Raw genomic sequence first — 20,743 nt, 5'->3', positions numbered from 1 at the left:
GAGCTTTGGTCTCTCCAGTGTGTTACATGAATATTTTGATTCTTACATTTCCCACAAAACTTTTTCATTCTTTTTAATTCAAGGATCATCCTTGGGTGTGAAAGTGGCTCAGTGGCAGAGAGCTTGTGTAGCATGACCAAGGCTTGGATCTATCCTCAGGACACCAAAATAAAAGGCTCAATCTATATATATATCCTCCATGTCCTTTTCTAATGTTTTGATAGGTTTTCAATCCTTTACCATTTCTTCCAGAGCGTTTCTACAAATTGGTTTCCTAGGACACAATTTTCCTTACAGTGTGATTATATAAACATATCAATATTTAATTGTATTGGCCTATTTCATTCATTGGTTTCCCTGTGTATTATTTTTAGTTCTTTCATTATTATCTTTTTAAAATAGTTATACAAAGGAGTTGCCATGTACCAAAGCAGTTTATGAATATAATATCTTATTCAATGTCACCCTCTTCAACATTCTTACTCATCTCTTATTACCCACCCCTTCCCTCACTCTTCTTAATTTTGTACGCTATACATTGAATTCTTTCTTTTTTTATTGTGAAAATACTGTACAGAGGGGTTACAATTACATGGGCAAGATAATGAGTACATTTCTTATCAAGCATTGTAGCCTCCTCCTTTGTTTCCCCTTCCCATCCTTTCCCATCCTCCTCCCACCTCCCACCCAATCCTCTTCCCCTCCCCCACCAAAGTTGTAAAGTTCGTTTTCAACTTAACGACTTGTACATCTCATTGTTGCAATGGGTCCACCTGTATCCCTATTTAAACGATTTGTTTTTTCCCTTCCCCTCCACAAATTATACCATACAAAGCAACAAAGAAATAATCTTATAAATGTGTTAGAAACAATCGCATGAAAGAAAAAAACCATTTGAATACATATCTTAGGGTTCAATTCCCTAACATCAACTTTACTGACCTTTTCTGCTTGGCTCAGACATATACTAGTTATTGCAAATAAGGGAAACCATGGGACCTACGTTTCTTTGGGCCTGGCTTACTTCACTTAATGTAATGTTTTCCAAGTCTTTCCATTTCCTAACAAATGGCAATGTCATTCTTTCTGATGGAGGCATACAATTCCATTGTGTATATATACCACATTTTCTTGATCCATTCATCTACTGAGGGGCATCTGGGTTGGTTCCAGATCTTAGCTATGGTAAATAATGCTGCAATAAACATAGTTGTGCTGGTAGCTTTAGTCTTGTTTGTGAACATTTGGGTGAATGCCCAAAAGTGGGATTGCTGGGTCATAGGGGAGCTCTATGTGGAGTCTTTTGAGGAACCTCCATACTGCTTTCCAAAGAGGTTGAACAAGTTTACACTCCCACCAACAATGCAGTAAGGTTCCCTTCTGTCCACATCCCCTCCAGCATCTGTTGTTATTAGAGTTCTTGATTATAGCCATTCTAACTGGGGTGAGGTGGTATCTCAATGTTGTTTAGATTTGCATATCTTTTATGGCTAGGGAGGTTGAGCATTTCTTTATAAGTCTATTGGCCATCCTTCTTTCCTCTTCAGAGAAGTTTCTCTTTAAGTCTTTAGCCCACTTATTTATTGGGCAGTTGTTTCTTTGAATATTTGTTGTTGGGGGATTTAATTTTTCGAGTTCCAGGTATATTTTAGATATGAGACCCTTGTCCGTAATATGGCTAGTGAAGATCTTCTCCCAATCTGTGGGCTTTCTATTGATCTTGCTATGTCCTTTGCCATGCAGAAGCTCTGCAATTTCATGCAATCCCATTTGTCCAACCTTTCTTTGATTTGTTGTGTTTCTGGGTCTCTATTAAGAAAATTTCAGGCTGTGCCAAGGAGTCCTAGGGTTTCTCCTATTCCATCCTGTAATGATTTCAGAGTGTCTGCTTTGACTCCGAGGTCTTTGATCCATTTAGAGTTGATTCTGGTGCAGGGTGATACATAAGGATCTTGCTTTAGTTTTCTACAAGTAGCTAACCAATTTTGCTAGCACCACTTACTGAAGAGGCTGTCTTTCTTCCATTCTATTTTTTTTAGCTCCCGTATCAAAGATTAGATGGTCTGTAGGTTCATTTCTGGATTTTCAATTCTATTCCATTGGTCCTGAGGTCTGTTCTTGTGCCAGTACCAAGCTGTTTTGATTACTATGGCTTTGTAGTAGAGTTTGAAATTTGGTATTGATATTCCTCCAGCACTGTTCTTTCTGTTGAGGATTGTTTTTGCTATTCGGGGTCTTTTATTTTTCCATATGAATTTTTGGATTGCCTCTTCTATTTCCTTGAAGAATGAGGTTGGAATATTGATAGGTATTGCATTGAATTTGTAGATAGCCTTGGGAAGTATTGCCATTTTCACAATGTTGATCTTTCCAATCCAGGAGCATGGGAGTTTTTGCCACTTTCTAAGTTCTGTTTTGATTTCCTTTTTCAAGTTTTTAAGGTTTTCATCATAGAGGTCCTTCATTTCTTTGGTTAATTCCTAGGTATTTTATTTATTGTGGGGCTATTACGAATGGAGTTGCTTTCCTAATTTCAACCACACTTTCTCATTGTTGGCATACAGAAAAGCCATTGATTTTTGAGAGTTAATTTTATACCCTGCTACTTTGCCAAAGTTTTGAATCAGCTTGACTAATTTGGGAGTGGAGTTTGTGGGATTCTTTAAATACAAGATCATGTCATCTGCAAAGAGGGAGAGTTTTACTTCTTTCCATATTTGGATCCCCTTTATGCTTGCATTTTGTCTTATAGCTAGGCATTCTAATACTAGATTGAAGAGAAGTGGAGAGAGTGGACATCCTTGTCTCGTTCCTGAGTTAAGAGGGAATGGCTTTAGTTTTTCACCATTAAGTATAATGCTGGCTGTAGGTTTGTCATATACAGCCTTTATTTTATTGAGGAGTGTTCCATGGATTCCTAATTTTTTCAGAACCTTCATCATAAAGGGGTGTTGGATCTTATCGAATGCTTTTTCTGCATCTATTGAGATAACCATGTGCTTCTTATCCTTGCTCCTGTTGATGTGATGAATTATATTAATTGATTTGCGTATATTGAACTAGCTTTGCATCCCTGAAATGAATCCTGTTTGATCATGGTGTATGTTTTTTTGGATGAATTGTTGAAGTCGATTGGCCAAAATTTTGTTGAGAAGTTTTGCATCAATGTTCATCAAAGAAATGGGTTTATAGTTCTCTTTCTTTGGTGAGTCCCTGCCTGGTTTTGGGATGAGGGTTAGAATGGCTTCTTAGAATGAGTTCAGTAGTGAACTTTCAATTTCATTGAAGAGTTGGAGGAGTATTGGTGTGAGCTCTGCTTTGAATGCCTTGTAGAATTCCACTGTAAAACCATCTGGTCCTGGGCTTTTCTTAGATGGGAGGTCTCTTATTGCTGTTTCTATTTCAATGCTTGATGTGGGCCTGTTAAGATGGTTTAACTCATCTTGGTTTAGTTTCAGCATGTCAGTATTTGCTAGGAAAAGGTCCATTTCTGCCAAGTTCTCAAACTTATTAGCATAAAGTTTTGAGAAGTATTCCCTTATAATGTTCTGAATTTTGGTTGTTTCTGTGGTGATGTTTCCATTCTCATTTCTGAGTTTATTTATTTGGGTGTGTTCTCTTCTTTTTCTGATAAGATTTGCTAAGGGTCTGTCAATTTTGTTAATTTTTTCAAAGAGCCAACTCTTTGTTTTATTGATTCTTTCTATGTTTTTTTGGATTGTAATTCATTTAATTCTGATTTAATTTTAATTATTTCCTTCCATCTACTGGATTGGGGCATATCTTGCTGCTCTTTTTCTTTCTTCTTTTTTGGGGGGAGGTCCAGTTGTGGGGCCTGGGCGCTGTCCCTCAGCTCTTCAGCTCAAGGCTAGCACTCTACCACTTGAGCCACAGCGCCACTTCCAGCTTTTTTTTTTCTTTTTGCTTATGTGGTGCTGAGGAATCGAACCCAGGGCCTCATGCATGCAAGGCAAAGCTCTACCACTGAGCCACCTTCCCAGCCCCGATTGCTGCTCTTTTTCAAGGAGGCTCAGATGTCTCATTAAATTGTTGGTTTCAAATCTCTCCAATTTGTTGATGTAGGAACTCAGAGCTATAAACTTGCCTCTGAGTACTGCCTTTGCTGTTTCCCAGAGGAGCTGGTAATTTGTGTGTTCATTTTTGTTGAATATCACGAACATTTGAATTTCCTTTCTAATCTCTTCCATGACCCACTCGTGATTCAGCAGTGTGTTGTTCAGCCTCCATGTGTTACAGGACTTCCTTCGGTGGCTTTTGGTGTTGAGTTCTAATTTTATTCCTTTGTGGTCTGAGAGAATGCAAGTTATAACTTCAATGTTTCTGAATTTGGACAAGTTTGATTTGTGGCCTAAAATGTGGTCTATTTTGGAAAAAGTTCCATGTGCTGCTGAGAAAAACATGTATTTCTGATGCTGCTGGGTAAAATATTCGATAGATGTCTGTTAAATCTAGTTGATCTATGCAGCTGTTCAGATCTGCAGTTTCTCTGTTGAGTTTTTGCCGAGTTGATCTATCTAGTGGGGAAAGTGGTGTGTTAAAGTCCCCAACAATTAATGTCTTTGGATATATGTGGGACTTGAGAGAAAGTAGTGTTTCTTGGATAAATTTGGGTGCTCTGTTGTTGGGCGAATAGATATTTAGAATTAACATTGAATTCTCGTCTGCATTTTCCCCTCTTCCCATCTTCGTTTGTCCACCCCTTTCAAGCACCCACTTTCTGGTGTTTTATTTTGCTTTATTGTATAAGTTAATAAATCCAACCCAAATCCAACATCCAACTCTCAACTCTAGCTTTTCAGAAACATTTGTCCCCAATTTTCTTTTTCATAACCATGTAAGTTAGATTTTTTCACAATTTATTCATGTGTACAAATACCAAAATATATCCCAGGTGTAGAATAGAACCTCCTATGCAGGATCCCCTAAAACATAGGATTGCTCAGTTATCTGCTGGTACGTGACAAACTACCCCAAAACGTAATGATGTTGAGCAGTCCTTCTGCTGGTCTCACATAAGGCCTTCATGTAGGGGCTGGGATGACCACAATAACTGCATTCAGGCCCCTTGGTTGGAAGGCTAGATTCGGCTGGGACACTGGACCATGGAGCCTCTCCTTCACCTGACTTCCTGCTACACTCTCTCCAGCAACTTAGCTGTTGTTTTATATGGCAACTCAGGGCTCTCAAAGGCACCAAAATAAAAGCTTTCAACCACCTACCAGCTTAGTACTAGAGCCACTTCTGCCACATACATGTCTTGTACAAGGAAGCCACAGCCAGCTCAGGCTCCAAGTGGAATTAAGTACACAGCCTGTGTCTGGGAAGACATGGCTCTTGGGGGCCATCTTTGGAGAGCAGCTATTTACTCCAGGGATAGAGTTTTACTGTTCTTCCACATAGACCACAGATCCTCTCTACTCCTTTTTCAGTGCCTTGTGTCTCTAGTGGTATGCCGAAACCTACAAATATCACCTTCTTCTCCATTAACATGAAGAATGTTTTACAGTGGAATCCACCAGAGGGTCTACACGGAATTGAACTTACCTACACTGTGCAATATTTCATGTAAGCTGGTTCTTTTTTTATTCTACTTTAGAAACATGACACTCATACTCTTGCTTATTGTGCAAAAATAAAAAAATATTTATGGTCTTAAGGTTGGTAAAGTTTTGGATCTTTTGTCTTAACTTTCCTTGACACATTATCTATGAATGCTCATTCAAGGGAAGTTATTTAAATGGACAAAAGAAGTCATTCAGAACATTATTCACTGGCTAAGCTAACAAGGCAGTTCACCAACGCTGAGTCTCGACAGCTTATTGGAGTTTCAGACCTTTTTAGAGCAAATAAAACAGTGTGGAATTCTGTGCCATAAATTGGTCCTACATTGTGACCTTTCACCTCTCCATCAAAACTCATTGCAGGTGAGAAAGAATGCAGGACAGATAGGCAATGTCTATCTTCCAGAAAAGAAGAAAAATAGCCACAGCCCAGACCACTAAGTAATGCAACTCAACCAACAGCTGTAGAATCAGAAGTAAAACAAATGCAGAAGTTGACGTCAGTCTGAACAGCAGCAAAATAATTTCACAAAATAATTCCACAAGAAGGAGGAGGAAGAGAAAAGGGAGGAAGGAAGGAAAGAAGGAGAAGGGACCACATGCTTTTTATGTATGTGTATGCCAGTACTGGGGCTTGAACTCAGGACTTGGGAACTGTCCCTTTGCTGCTTTGCTCAAGGTTACTGCTCTACCACTTGAGACATAGTTCCACTTGCAACTTTTTGTAGGTTGATTAGAGATGAGTCACATAGACCATAATCCCTAGATCTCAGCCTCCTAAGTAACTAGGATTATAGTCATGAGCCACTGGCACTTGGATCAAGTTAGTTCTGGGGGGTTTTGTCTTTGCAAGAAAGATAAAAATGAAGCCCATAAAAGGTTTTAAGGCTGTTCATCTCCACCTTATTTATATGAACCCCATCCCAGGAGATCAGGAGTTTCTCAGGAGCTGGTATTTTAGGAAAGGGTAATGGCTTGTGAGCACCCTCTTTTCTTTATTCATTAGATGGAGCGAAGAGCTTGCTCTGTCTTTTATATTTGTATATGTTTTGTATAAGGCTTAGAAATAGATTCATTACTGCTCTGTGAGAGCAAATAATTTAGATTATGCATCATTAAAACAGTGCCTAAAAGGAAGCTTGCCTGGTGAGAGTGCTGACATACTCCCAGGTGTGGAAGGTGGGCTGGAAGGAATCCAGGCCCGGATTCTACTACCAGAAGTTTCCCAGTGCTGCTCTAAAGTCAGCCAGCCCTCGGTCCCTGGCCAGGCTGTGAAGTAAGCCAGACGAGCCTGGGCAGGCTATATATTTCTGTATATTGTTTGAGTACTTTGTTTCCAAAGGGATATTTTAATGAAAGATTAAATTATATCCAACCAAAGAATTTAATGCAGACAGTAGTGGGTCATGCCAAAAACATAAGTTTTGGCATCAGAGAAAGGTGGTTCTGATCTCAGATAAGCCTTTAATAGTCGTGTGAATCTGAATGGATCCCTTAGTCTTGCTGAGCTCCAATCTGCTAATCTGTAAAGTAGAATGAAAATAATGGAAGCTACTTCCTGGGGTAAAGTTTGCAAATCCTGAGCACTGTCTCAGAGCATGATGGGCATTTAGCAGATACTAGCATTTGCTACTAGAAACAGACACCTAGGTCCCTCAAGACTTCTTTTGACTCTCATAAGTGTTATAGGTAAAATAGTTGAATGATTCACTCGATATCTTTCATTCAGAATCTAGAAAAGAGACATTTTCTCCCTTGTCAGAAGCCATGGTGGGCAGAGGGGAAGGTGCCCTTCTCTTGACACATTGAGAAAAATGTGAGGAGGGGAGGTCAAACCACAAGGTCAAAACTCTGTAGGTCAAGAAATCAATTGGGAGTGACTTCATACAACTAGCATTATGGCTAATGGAAAGGAGTGAAAAATGTGGGGAGGTATGGAATAGAAAATAACCAGCCATGCAGCGTGTAGCAAAGCTTGGGTATTCTCTTATAAAACTTTGGTTTTTGTAGGTTAAATATATGTATTAGGTGAGCTGAACCACAATATATATGTATATATACATATAAATATGTATACACACATATACATTAGTTACAGCCCCCCAAAAGTTTGAAGGTCCCTAGGTGTATTGCTCCCTGGGTGGGAGACCTGAACAGCAAGATCTGGCTGTGCCTCTGTTGTGTTTTGGTAGCTATGGTATTGATGGAACAGGAGATCTTTGCATTCAGAACTGTTGCTACATCTGAATAGGAAAGGCATCCTCAAACCTTGGATGTTGCCATATCCACTTTAACAAGATATATTTTGTGAGGCCTGTTTTTCTCCCCTCTACCCTTACCCACCTATAGCTGCTGTTTGCAACTCAATTTTGTACCTAGTCTTCAAATCTTTACATTCCTGCAGTTTGAGCCCAGACTTCGCTTTGTGTCCCCAGATAAGTTCATTCCTGCCTATTATGCCTTTAATGCATAGTTTACATCATTGATTCCCAAACAGCTTCCGTCCACTTTCACCTCTCCAGCACTGAGCATCTGCACTGGGGTAGTTCTTCTGCACCTCAAGATCAACATGTCAACGTGAGACTGACCTTTCCCTCTTCCTGTCCCACTCTTCCCCATTTTCCAAACTCATTCTTCTTTGTTGTTCCTTACTCTGGTAATTATATTCTGTTCTACTACTTACACACATTCAACCACTATGTCCCATCTTAACATCCCCACCCCCACCCCCACCCCCACCCCCACTCCCGCCATTCCATTGCCACCATCTTTGCCTAAGGCACTTGAGTCATCTATCCAGACCACTGCAGCATTCTCCCCAGTGCTTTCCAGGCTGCCACTCATAACCCATCACATTCTCCATGCAAAACCATGATATCTAAGCCATGCCCCTTCTCTGGCTCCAGCGTCTCTGTCTCAGTCTTTTCAGTATCCTCCCATGCAATCCCATCCTTTCCACTAATTCCTCATGTTACTAAACTCTTTATACTAGTCTCTCTCTCTTCTGAAAACGCAGAAGGTATTTCCCCCCTCTCTAAGCGTTATGAAAGTTGGTGGAGGAAATACCAGTACTGGGACTTGAACTCAGGATTTTTCACTCAAGGCTTGTACTCAATCACTTGAGCCATAGCTCCACTTCTGGCTCTTTTTTTTTTATAATTGGAGTTAAGCATCTTGTGAATGTTTCCTTCCCAGGCCAGCTTTGAATCATAATCCTCAGATGTCAGATCCAGATGTTGTGTTTTAACAAAGGAAAAGAAAAGTATGAACAACCTAGCCAATGTCACCAGTCATCATTATGATCACAGAAAATGCAGATTTTCTTGTGCTGTCCAACCTAGTGAATTATCCCTAAACTCTAACACCTATCAGGTTTGAAATTTTGTGAAAATGTCATAGTACTTTTTCTAGCCTCATAGTGGACTAAAAACTTAGATAATTGCTAGAAGAACTGATCACATAATTCATATAAACTTACTGTAGCTGAAGAATAAATATTATACATGCTTTCAAAATGTACTATCCTCATTATAATTCTGAGGAAAGAAAGGCGATTACAGAAACTCTGACTCATGTTCCTGACAGCTAATGAAAAAAAAAGAAAAAGAAAAAGAAAACTTGCCAGCAGCAAAAGTGAATTCCTTTTAATCTCAATGACAGGCACTTTTGTTTTTCAGAAGAAAAGGTCTTCCATTCAATTTCAAATAATGACTGGTTTTTTAATTGTAAGGCATGGAGGGCACCTCCTTATTAACTCAGAGTTTCCTTCTGAGCAGATATGGGCAGAAGAAATGGCTGAGTAAATCTGAATGCAGACAAATCAACAGGACTTACTGTGATCTTTCTGCTGAAACTTCTGACTATGAACACCAGTATTATGCCAAAGTTAAAGCCATTTGGGAAGCAAACTGTTCTGAGTGGGCTGAAACCGAGCGATTCTATCCTTTGTTGGAAAGTAAGTAATGTCATTGTCTGTTGCATGTGGATTGATCTCAGATTAATCTGACCCTTGGTGTAATGGTCTTGGCTCCATAGACAACCTTGTCCCAGAGGAAAAGGTCTGTTTGGCTCTGTTCTACATGAGCAGGGCTTCAGAATCTCATCAGTTGGTGAAAACTTCTGCCAAGGGATCTCTAAGATCTCTTCCAGATCCAAAACTAAGGACAGATGCCAATATTATCAGCTTTTGATTTTGTTTAATGGAATGTCCTGACCAGCTGAGCTATTCAAAATTTGTGTGGTTCCATCTCAAGCTATGGTGGTAGATAACTCTTATACCAGCTACAAGAGAAACACATCCATGGCTGTCATCCTCAGCAACATGGGAACATATAAGTAGGATTGTAACATAGGTAGGCCCAAGCATAAAGTGAGACCCCACCCTGAAAAAGACAAATGTGAAAAAGGACTGGAGATGTGGTTCACGTGTAGAGTACCTACAAGCAAGTATGAAGCCTTGAGTTCAATCCTCAGTGCCCCACACACACACACACACACACACACACACACACACACACACACACACACAACATGTCTTGTTTGCCCAAATAAGGAAGAGTTTTATTGTTATGAACTTGGTAATGTATTGAAGTGTAATTCATAATTAAAGCAATGTATTTCTTTAATTTGCTTTTATAATTTTCCTTCTTTTAATCGATGGCTGACTCAGCCATGAAGGACACTGCATGGCCTGGGACCTTGGCCTTCTTCAGTACTCTTCCAGATTAGAGGTCATCAAACTATATCCTGTGGACAAGATCCAACACTTTTCTACAGGCCAAGAGATAAGAATGGTATTCATATTTAAATAGTTTTAAAAATCAAAAGAAGAATATTTTGTGACACATGAAAATTAAATTCAGATTTGAATGTCTGTTTATAAATAAAGTTTTATTGGGACAACGGTCAGATTCATTAGTTTACATAGTTACCTATGACTGTTTCTACACCATATCCAAAATTGATTGAGATAGAGGTGCTGTGAACAACAAAGCCTATAATATTTATTCTCCTGACCTTTGTGATAAAAGTTTACTGGCCTCTGTTCAGGGTCATTTTAATCCCATCTCTGATTTTTCCACTGATCAAACTATGTTAATGTTACTTAGCACCAATTTTATTAAATCACAAGAAAGTTAAAACACATTTGACTGTGTTTAGCACCATCTTATACTGACTGTGTTACTAGGAATTAAATAAATACAACTCGTGCCTACTTTACTATATTCAGAGTACCTCCTGACTTATAAGAAGGTAGGTTCAAGCTGGGTGTTGGTGGCTCATGCCTGTAATCCTAGCTATTCAGGAAGCTGAGATCGGAGGATCACAGTTCAAAGCCAGCCCTGGCAGGAAAGTCTGTGAGACTCTTATCTCCAATAAACCACCAGAAAACCAAAAGTGGCGCTGTGGCTTAAGTGGTATAATACTCTCCCTGAGCTGAAAAGCTTAAGGACAGCACCCAGGCCCAGAGTTCAAGCCCCACGACTGACAAAAAAAAAAAAAAGAAGAAGAAGAGAAGGTGGGTTCAGGTCTTTTACCTAAATGGGATTGAGTTGCAGCCTTTTCTAAGCTAATTTTTCATACCTAAACATGATGATATCTTCTCCCTTCCTTTTTAGCACAAATTGGCCCACCAGAGGTTGCTCTGGCTGCTAGTGAAAAGTCCATTTCAATTGTCCTAACGGCACCAGAGAAATGGAAGAGAAATCCAGAAGACCCTACTGTTTCCATGCAACAAATATACTCCAGTCTGAACTACAACATCTCTGTGTATAACACTAAGTCAAAAAGAATGGTAAGCCTGAAATGGGATAGGGCATGTATCACCTTCTGTAGCTGATTCTGGGACATGCCTTGGAATCTAAAGCATTAGTTTGTATATTAATCTGATTTGATTTGATTTTCTGTGTGAAAATCCAGAATCTTATGCTACTTGAAACAAATACTAAACAAGATACAGTTGAAGCTGATATGGAATCAATTTCCTGGACTTTAGATTATGCTGATAGAACCCTCTAATAATGCACGATGTTGCTCTGGGAGCATAGAGCAGTAGTACACTTCACTTGGAAGAAGAGCTTTTACTTGCATACCATCTATCAATCACTCTCCACAACAGATTTTTTAAATGTCAGTAAGCCAGGGGTGATGTTCAAGCTTGTAACCCCAGCTACAGGGCAGGCATAGGCAGGAGCATTACAGCCTCTGGCCTGACCAGGCAAAAATGCAAGACCCTATATAAAAAAATAACTAAAAGCAGAGCTGGAGGTGTGGCTCAAGTGGTAGAGAACTTGCCAAACAAGTACAAAATCCTGAGTTCAAATCCCAGTACTGCCAAAATTGTCAACAAGAACATAGGAAAAACATTAAGTAAGACATCCTGTGTTACTTTAGAGTTGTCCTAGAATTGGGCCAACTCCCAACCATGGTCTGCTGGGCTAAAGTAAAAGGTATTTTGAAATTGTTGTTGAAGAAAGGGGTAAAAAGCATACAATGATGGTAAAGGATCCAATGGTGTCTCAGTGTTTTGTTTCCTCCTAGAATTGTCTGGGGTGGTCCCAGGACCTCTGGCTCTAACTGCTGTTTGCAATTCCCTCCCTAGTGGTCCCAGTTTGTCACCAATCACACACTGGTGCTCAGCTGGCTGGAGCCAAACACTCTGTACTGTGTCACTGTGGAGTCCTTCGTCCCAGGGCTCCCTGGCCATACTCAGCCATCTCAGCAGTGTGTCAGTACTTTGCAAGGTAAGCACCAAGAAAATGTGGCATATTTACACAATGGAATTCCATGCTTCCATCAAAGAGAATGACATTGCCCCATTCCTAAGGAAATGGAAAGGCTTAAGAAAAAACTATACTAAGTGAAGTAAGCCAGACACAGAGAAACATAGGCTGCATGGCTTCCCTCATTTGTAATCATCAGAATGTGCCTATAAATCTACAAGTAAACCCAATGGATAGTAAAAGACAACTCATTACACCTGGACATGATTAAACAGTATTCTAAACATTAACAGGAGAACACGATATTCTTAGGAGGGGATCACAAGGGCTCAATAGCTATGTGCATATGATCATATAGAATGATGCTTATCAAAATGAACTCCAAGAAATGGAAGCAAGAGGTTTTTTTTGTTTTGTTTTGTTTTGGGTCCAGTCGTGGGGCCTGAACTCTGGGCCTGGGCTCTGTCCCTCAGCTCTTCAGCTCAAGGCTGGCACTCTACCAGTTGAGCCACAGCTCAACTGTGGTGCTGAGGAATTGAACCCAGGGTTTCAGGCATGCAAGGCAAACACTCTACCACTGAGCCAACTTCCCAGCCTGCAAGAGGTTTTTTTATTGTACTGTTTGTGAGATTTTTTTCTTTCCTTCTTTCCTTTTTCTATTTTTATTTCTTGGATAACTCTTGTCATTTTTTTTCTAAGTAGTGAAGTCATTCAATCCTATGAGGAATTGTGGAGTTGTAAACAGAGCATTTTTTTGTAAACAGAGCATTTATAATCTTTCTGTCCATGGAGTGAGGAGAGCTTTAACTCAGACTCTGAAAACTGAAAGAAAAGAATCCTAAGGTTTGCCCACAAGCACTGGCTTTTCATCCAATACTTTTCTGCCTCTTTCTTTCAACAAATGCTCACCTTGGCCACAGGCCCTCGCTGGATTCCCATTCTCACGTGCCCTCGGGCCTCCCATCTTTTAAAGGAAAACTTTCCTGAGGAGAAGGAGACTACTGTGAATACATATAAAAAGGTTAAAGCTTTATTATTGAATCCCCATCCTTACCATAACTTCCTTTGAAATGAAGGGTTTGCTACCACTTTACAAATGAAAGAGAAGTGCCAAGCCAGCAGAAGGGAAAACAAAAGCAAAGCAGATTGAAGACATCATTTTCATATTGGGGGGAAAGTTGGTTGTGCACACAGTTTGTTCAGTGCCAAATGGTAGGAATGAATTTCCGGGGGAAATCATGGACTGCATTGGCAGAGCAAAAGCCACTCAATAGCGGATTAAACAAGCTACTTCTAGTAAGCAGATGGAGCCTGCTCACTCACTGGTGTAAGAAAGGGGGCAAGGTAAAAGGACTACCAATTCTGGTTCTGAGCTTTGCCTGGACATCCTTCATAGGACGTCACCAGAGACACTACCTCCGAGAAAATTAGTATGACTTCTTTGAGGCTATGCCTAAAGAATATTTCTGCTTAATATTCTTTGAGCAATCTCCTAAATTCAAGTGCATTGGCTGTATTGTAGCAATATATATAAATAGCTATAATATATTATGATATATATTATATTATGTATAGCTATTAGCTATACAGTAGCAAACATGCTAGATCACACTAAATGCCATAGTCATTGTCATCACAACCCAGAACGAGCTCAGGCCAGGGGCTGTATGAAGAGGACTAGACTGAGCTGCAGCCTACAGTAAGTTGAATTCACATACCTGCCACATCTCTTCACTATCTTTTGTACATTACTATGCAGGACCTGCTGCTGAACATGCTCTCTGGGGCCTGTTCTGGATAGAAGAGCCTACAATGGTCCCCCGTCCACCCTCAGTGGAAAGAACCCTCTCTGTCCATGATACCTCTGTTTTCTATGCATAACTGAATAATAGACTCAATAGTGACTTGGCTGCTTTGTCTCAGGCCCAGGCATCAGCAGCATTCGATGGTACACGTAGACTGGAATGCTCTCATGCCTCACTTGGTGATTTTAATAGTATGTGAAGAAGAGTCTAGGGCATTTGTCATTTGTGCTGTTTGCTTCCTTTCTCTACTGCTGTATTCGCCAGAATTCTCCAGAGAAACAGAACCAATAGAATGGACAGATACGAGAGAATAAAGGGTTGGCTCTTGCAATTGTGTATGTTGGCAAGTCCAAACTCTGTAAGGCAGTTATCAGGCTTGAGCCCCATGTGAGAAATGGATTTCCAGTGTGTGTTCCATACCCATCTGCTGGCAGAATTCCCCAAGGGTCATTGGTTATTTTAGATTAAGAGCTTCAGTTGACTGGATGAGACCCAACTACATTATCCAGAGCTTTATTAAGGCTTTATTCAGAATCTGATTCAAATGTTAATCTCATCTAAAAAAATGCTTCCACAGAAACATCTAGAATAATGTTTTGCCAATATCTGGGTACTATGGCTTGGCCAAGTTGACATGCAACATTAACCATCCCAATATCCAAGTGCAGCTCAGAGGCTTAACAAATATGCCAGTAACAATGGAACCTAGACATCAGTTCTAAGGTGTCGTTACTGGCAGGCACCCTACTTTTCTCAAAATTTTTCTCTTCATCATTCCTCTTTGTGTGGATTTCCCATCAGCACAGGCCTATATCATACCAGGTCCTAGAGCGTCAACACACTTGGAAGATGAGCCCCTTCTCCACACATTCCCCTGCTCCAGCCATACCCAGAAGCATGAGCTGACCAGTGCCAGGATGGGCATGTTAGTGGTGACCTAGACATTCATGTTCTTTGCCAAAGGCATGAAAAAGATGGAGTTCCATGGGCAGCACAGAAAAGTGGAGCAGCCTTACATGGTTTGAAGAGCTGGTGAGTTCCACTATCTGAGACACCTCACCTTCAAATATAGGAACCATCAGGAATCTCAAGGCTAGACATAAACTGTTGGAATATCCAATGACTTGAGTTATTAATGCATCCTTAAGGTCAAAATGTAAGGCGGGTCTAGAGTAAGACCATCTATTGTCAGAAAGACTAAGAATCCTGGGACCACCCCCCTTACGCTGAGCCTAAGCTTCTCACTGTACAAATGAGAAAACTAACACTTCTGTCTCTCACCCTTTCAAAATCATAACTATTCACCACTTCTCTTTTTTTGTATTGTTAACAGATCAAACATCAACATTGAAGGTTAAAATCATCTTCTGGTATGTTTTGCCCATATCTGTTGTCCTGTTTCTTTTTTCTGGGATCGGCTGCTCCATCTACCGATATATCCATGTTGGCAAAGAGAAACACCCGGAGAATTTGGTGAGTACTTGGCACAGCAAGAATTTCTTTTATAGCAGCAAACTCCAGCAGAATGCTACAACCGATACAATTGTTAAAAGCAGAATTGATTTAAACTTAAAAACTTGATGGATTGAATATATATATATATATATATATATATATATATATATATATATATGGGCTGGAAATATAGCTTAGTGGTAGAACACTTGCTTAGTTTGGCAAACATGATGCCTGAGTTGTGTCCCCAATACTACAAAAAAGAGAGAGAAAGAGGGAGGGAAGGAGAGAGAGAAAGAAGGAAGGGAGGGAGGGAAGAAATGAAAGATAAGACTGAAGGCATGGTTCTAGGTATGGCTCAATAAGCCAGCTATAAGTAAGAAATCTAAGTGAGAGTGTGAGGCCCTGAGTTCAAGCACCTGGACTGGCACAAGCACAAAACAATAAAGTACAATTTCCTTAGCTTTGAAAAGACTTTATATTTAATGATTAGATTGCATAATCCTAGGATATATAGATGAGTTATACACAATCCCTACCTTTCTTGAGGTTCTGCTTAGTCACCATATTGAATTTCAAAATAAGTTGTGAAGGATGATAAACACAGGCCCTTGGTGGCTTGGTGGGGGAGGGCAGGAAGATACACTGAGGACTCAAATCTCATGTCCAAGTTTGGTTATGAAAGTAAGAGTTAGAATACTTACTCTGGGCAGAAGAAAGAGCAGAGCAAAGGGGAGCAGGGTAAGGGAAGACATGTGGGAAACCACTCATGAGCAGCCCATCTGGTTCCTGCTAATCGGCTGAACTGGAAAGCAGATGTTGGCAGGTACTAGGAGACCTAGGATAATATTCTAAAGAGTGTGGGCTTTGTTAGAGAAATCTCAGTTAAGATTTTAATTTAAATTTAGTGTACCTTTTTCTTTACAGTGGTAGGGTTCCAAATTCAGGGCCTCACCTTTGCTACATAGGTGTTCTACTGCCTGAGCCATGGGCTCATCAAGTTGAGTGTTATAGTCACCTCTGAATTTTTAGATCCAACTAGATATTAGTTCTAGGGTAACTTTAAAAGGAACATGACTAGAAACAAGAGAAGCAGCTAAGAGGCTATGACAGTTGTCAAGGGGAAAGACAATAGCAGTCCAGAAGGGGAGGGTAGAACATCAGGATTGAGATGGAATGGAACTGTGCACAGTTAAGGGACACAGGCCAGACTTGGCCATTCAGGGCAAGGAAAAGCAAGCAAGTAGAAGGAACAAACCTGATTTACTAAACATTGGCTAACACATGAAAGAGAGCTAAGCGGCATATGATGGACATTAACATTTTTCCCATGGGAATTATTAAAAGATGCATTCCTGTATATGTACAGTACACAATACTGTACATGCATGTGTTTTCCTAGATCAATTGAAACATTTTTCTATTTTTTCTGCTGGTACTAGCTTCTTAATGGCACAGGGAGACTTTAGCTTGGAGAAAAATTCACAGGAGGATTGCATAAAATGTTTTTAATCAAAACATTTTTAAAAGAATGAGGTTGAAGGTCCTACTTTGCAATGCTAAGTTACATCCTATCTTAAAGTGACGATGGAGTTGAACCCTAACTCATTACTAACCGATGTCTTCTTAAATAATAGGCATCTTCCACATATCCCTACCAAATTTTAATCTCAAATTCAAATCCCTCATTTAGAGTTACCCTATCTGTCCTCAGCTGGCAGATGCATTTCCTTTTCTGGCCTTATTCTAGCATGATTTTCACATGGGAAAATCCCTAGTCAGGTAACTATCTGCTTTCTACTCTCAGTCTTCATATCTGCCTACATTTCACCTCCACCATAATTGCAAGAAAGGAATGGTATCCACATGACCCCAGCTTATCAACAAATACATAGTTGTACTCCAAATCAATTTCACAGACTCTTAGTCTTTGCCACTGTCTGTGTGGCAGAAATTCTGATTTTGCAGAATTGACTATATTCAGTAGATGGGTACCAGTGGCTCACACTTGTAATTCTAGCTACCAAGAAAGCTGAGAACCAAGGATCTTATTTCAAAGCCAGTCCAGGGCAAGAAAGTCTGTGAGACTCTTATCTCCAATTAACCACTTGGGGGTGGGGAAAAATGGTGCTGGAGCTCAAGTGATAGAGTACTAGCTTTGAGTAAAACAGCTAAGGGACAGAGCCCAGCCCCTAATTTTAAGCTCCATAAGAGCACACACATACACACACACACACACACACTCAAGAGTTTAAGCACTTTCTTGGACATTAAGGGGAGGGATGGGCCTCACCTGTGCGAACCACAGTCCTTCCCTTCCATCACCTTTCGTGGCTCCTGGCTTTCCACGTGTTCCAAGCGTGTCTTCCACTTTGGCCTGAGCTGCTCAGTTGCTACCCAGGAGTTCTACTTGACAGCTGTTTTTAATCTCTCTCTAAAGTAAGAAACTCACTCTTCTCTCGTGGCAGATTCTGCTCTATGGAAGTGAACTGGACCAAAGGTTCTTCGCGCCTGCCGAGCAAACCGTGGTCAACTTCATCACCCTCACTATTAGGGATGATTCCAGAATTCCTCCGAAGGAGACAGTGGAAAGCGTCCATGCCGGAGCCCCGCTCCGTGCGCCTGCGCGCAGCTGGGGCCGGGCGCCCCGTCTGGAGGACGCGTGGGTGCAGCCCTCGGGGTACGCCGCACACGTGGTGGAGGTGGAGGAAAGCGGTCAAGGGGCGGCCCTGACCCCGGAGGCGGGGCCTGGCGCGGCCACGCCCACGGAGAAGGCAGCCCCTGCCCTCCAGTACCACGTCCGGGCTGAGCTCCCCCGGGGGCTTGCAGGCCACCCGCCGGGGGCCCGGGAGCAGGGGCCCAGACCGGGAGCCCTACCCGTGCAACAGGCACTGCTGTGCGGCTACACCCCTCGGCTCTGCGACGTGGCGCGGGAACACACCGTCCCGGAAGAGGGGGGGGAAGAGCCGCCAAGGACCCTGGTGGACTGGGACCCCCGGACAGGCAGGCTGCGCATCTCGTCCCTGTGCAGCTCGGACCCGGAGCCCGAGGACCGCGCCCCCGGGGACGGGGACGGACTCCCAGAACAGAGCCTTTTGTCTCGACTCTATGAGAAGCAGGCCCCGGACCAGCCAGCAGAGGGGTGTGGAGACTGTCTCGTGGAGTTCATGGAGGAATGGGGCTTGTACGTACAAATGGGAAGCTAACCTACCACGCTTTCCTCGCTCGACCCCTCCGTAGCGTTGGAGAGCCCGCGGGGATGGACGGTTCAGACGGGCGACCCACCTGCGCGCGCGGGCTGCCGCCCTCGGCTCTTTGCACTTGTGTGGTGCTGCCCTCTGCCGGTGGTTGAGATACACGCGCAGGTCCCTTGCAGGGGACAGAGGGTGGGAGGTCAGGCAGTATTTGCCAGGCTGTGTGCAGAATTTACTTGCAAAGGTGTACTATGACCACTCTGCTTATTTTTTTATTCTAATAAGCATGCTTTTTCCAGCTATTTTTCTGGTTATTCTATGTGTATATAACACTGAAAAAATATTTCATAAAGAGCATTCATTTTATACATACTGGTTTTCCAGAACTTTTGTTTATGAGAACAATGAAATACTTCAAATAAGCAAATGTCATTAAGTCAGCAGTCAGCAGGCCACATGAAAAGGTCTCAACCTACTATTTAACCATAATAATCCGTGTTTAGATGGATACATCACGCATGACCCTCATGACATCATGTGCTTTGCCTGCCCTTCAGACCTTATTAGTACTTTTGGAGTGTGAACTTAGATAATTGCTCTTTGGGTGTCAAGGAAATGCCCTCTCTATAATTCAGTAGGGACATTTTATTGTCCTTCAAAACTGACACAAAAGAAAATGACACATTTATAATCAAATATCACATTTATTTCAGAAAATGTGGTGTTTAAAAAGCCATTTACACAATTATGAACTTGGAAATATTCAGTAGTTGAAGTATGTTGTTACTATAATTAAATATTCTACAGGGATGGGGCTGTGCCTTTAAGACTCTTTAGAAGATGTTAGGAATGAATATCAGTAAGTAAACACAGGATGTAGAAAAGAATAAGACCAGGAAATGGTGGCTTATGCCTGTAACCTAGCTACTCAGGAGGCTGAGAGCTGAGGATCATGATTGAAAGCCAGTGTGGGCAGGAAAGTTCATGAGATTCTAATCTCCAATTAACCATCAAAAAGCCAGAAGTGGATCTGTGGCTCAAGTGGTAGGGTGCTAGCCTTGAGCAAAAAGCTCCGAGACAGTGCCCAGGCTCTGAGTTCAAGCTCCAGGACAGGCAGAAAGAAAAGAAAAAGGAAGGAAGGAAGGAAGAGAGGGAAAAAGGGAGGGAGGAAGGGAGGGAGGGAGGAAGAAGGAAGAAAAAAATGAATATGGAAGGGAGAGTTTATTAAAATCTAAAACAACTTATGGTGGACACTGAAATATACCATGAAAGATTACCTTCCTAATTAAATTCCATTAGCTATTTTCTTATCCACCACCACTTAAGAAAATTAAATCCTACAGTCACATTGCATGTAATAGAATCCATGTAAGATTGTAGAAACTGTTATGGTTTATCTTAATATATATTTGTTTTCATCATGAACTCATAATCCACTGACGTGCTCTCAGAAAAACAGACATCTTTCTTCTTATTATTATTACCAGGCAGACATGCCTGGTAGAAGAGATAGATCCGGGGTCATAGTCTTTTGCAATTATCCACAGATCCAAACAGTTTCTGATTTAATGGTTTAATTTAGAGCCTAATTATATTTATCAGAGTGTTCTGTTCTTGATCTTGATAGAAATGATTCTGCTGGCTTTAAAGAACAAATGTACAACACAAACTATAAATGAAGCTTGGGACTGAGAGAGAAAGAGTTGTGATCAAGAGTAAAAAAAAATAATTTATGATAGCTTGGCTTATGGATGCCATTCACAAAATATTTGTTGAACATTTTCTAGTCGTCATCTGCAAAACATTCACGATGATTTCCTTAAGGCTGTTTTGAAAATGAAGACTTAGACTATAGAAGGCATTTGAGCAATGCCAGCACCTGATGGGGGCTATGTAAATATGACTTCTTTGTTAGCTGTCAGATCACAATTTTAGCATCAGAAAGAGAAGCCATTTAGACATTTGACTATTTTGATTCGAATATA

General features: G+C 41.1%; 1 protein-coding gene across 2 annotated transcripts in view; it reads left to right on the top strand.

Moving 5' to 3' along the window:
* The window catches only part of Il20ra (interleukin 20 receptor subunit alpha), a 34,681-nt gene extending 15,173 nt beyond the window's left edge, over positions 1 to 19,508 (top strand). Inside the window, exons 2-7 of one of the 2 annotated variants that reach the window (XM_042697254.1) lie at positions 5,451 to 5,586; positions 9,359 to 9,537; positions 11,201 to 11,376; positions 12,184 to 12,325; positions 15,443 to 15,582; positions 18,033 to 19,508. In XM_042697254.1, the coding sequence (XP_042553188.1) occupies positions 5,471 to 5,586; positions 9,359 to 9,537; positions 11,201 to 11,376; positions 12,184 to 12,325; positions 15,443 to 15,582; positions 18,033 to 18,770 (1,491 nt within the window). In that variant the 5' untranslated portion in view covers positions 5,451 to 5,470 and the 3' untranslated portion in view covers positions 18,771 to 19,508. Of the gene's footprint in view, positions 1 to 5,450; positions 5,587 to 9,358; positions 9,538 to 11,200; positions 11,377 to 12,183; positions 12,326 to 15,442; positions 15,583 to 18,032 lie in introns of those variants that run through there. The other variant, XM_042697336.1, reaches the window with a different exon arrangement.
* Positions 19,509 to 20,743: the final 1,235 nt, after the last annotated feature.

This window comes from Dipodomys spectabilis, unplaced genomic scaffold (assembly GCF_019054845.1).
Source record: "Dipodomys spectabilis isolate Male_0828 unplaced genomic scaffold, ASM1905484v1 ptg000001l, whole genome shotgun sequence".
Lineage (NCBI taxonomy): Eukaryota > Metazoa > Chordata > Mammalia > Rodentia > Heteromyidae > Dipodomys > Dipodomys spectabilis.
Note: the sequence above shows the minus strand (reverse complement) of the source record. Positions and strands in the feature narration are given on the sequence as shown.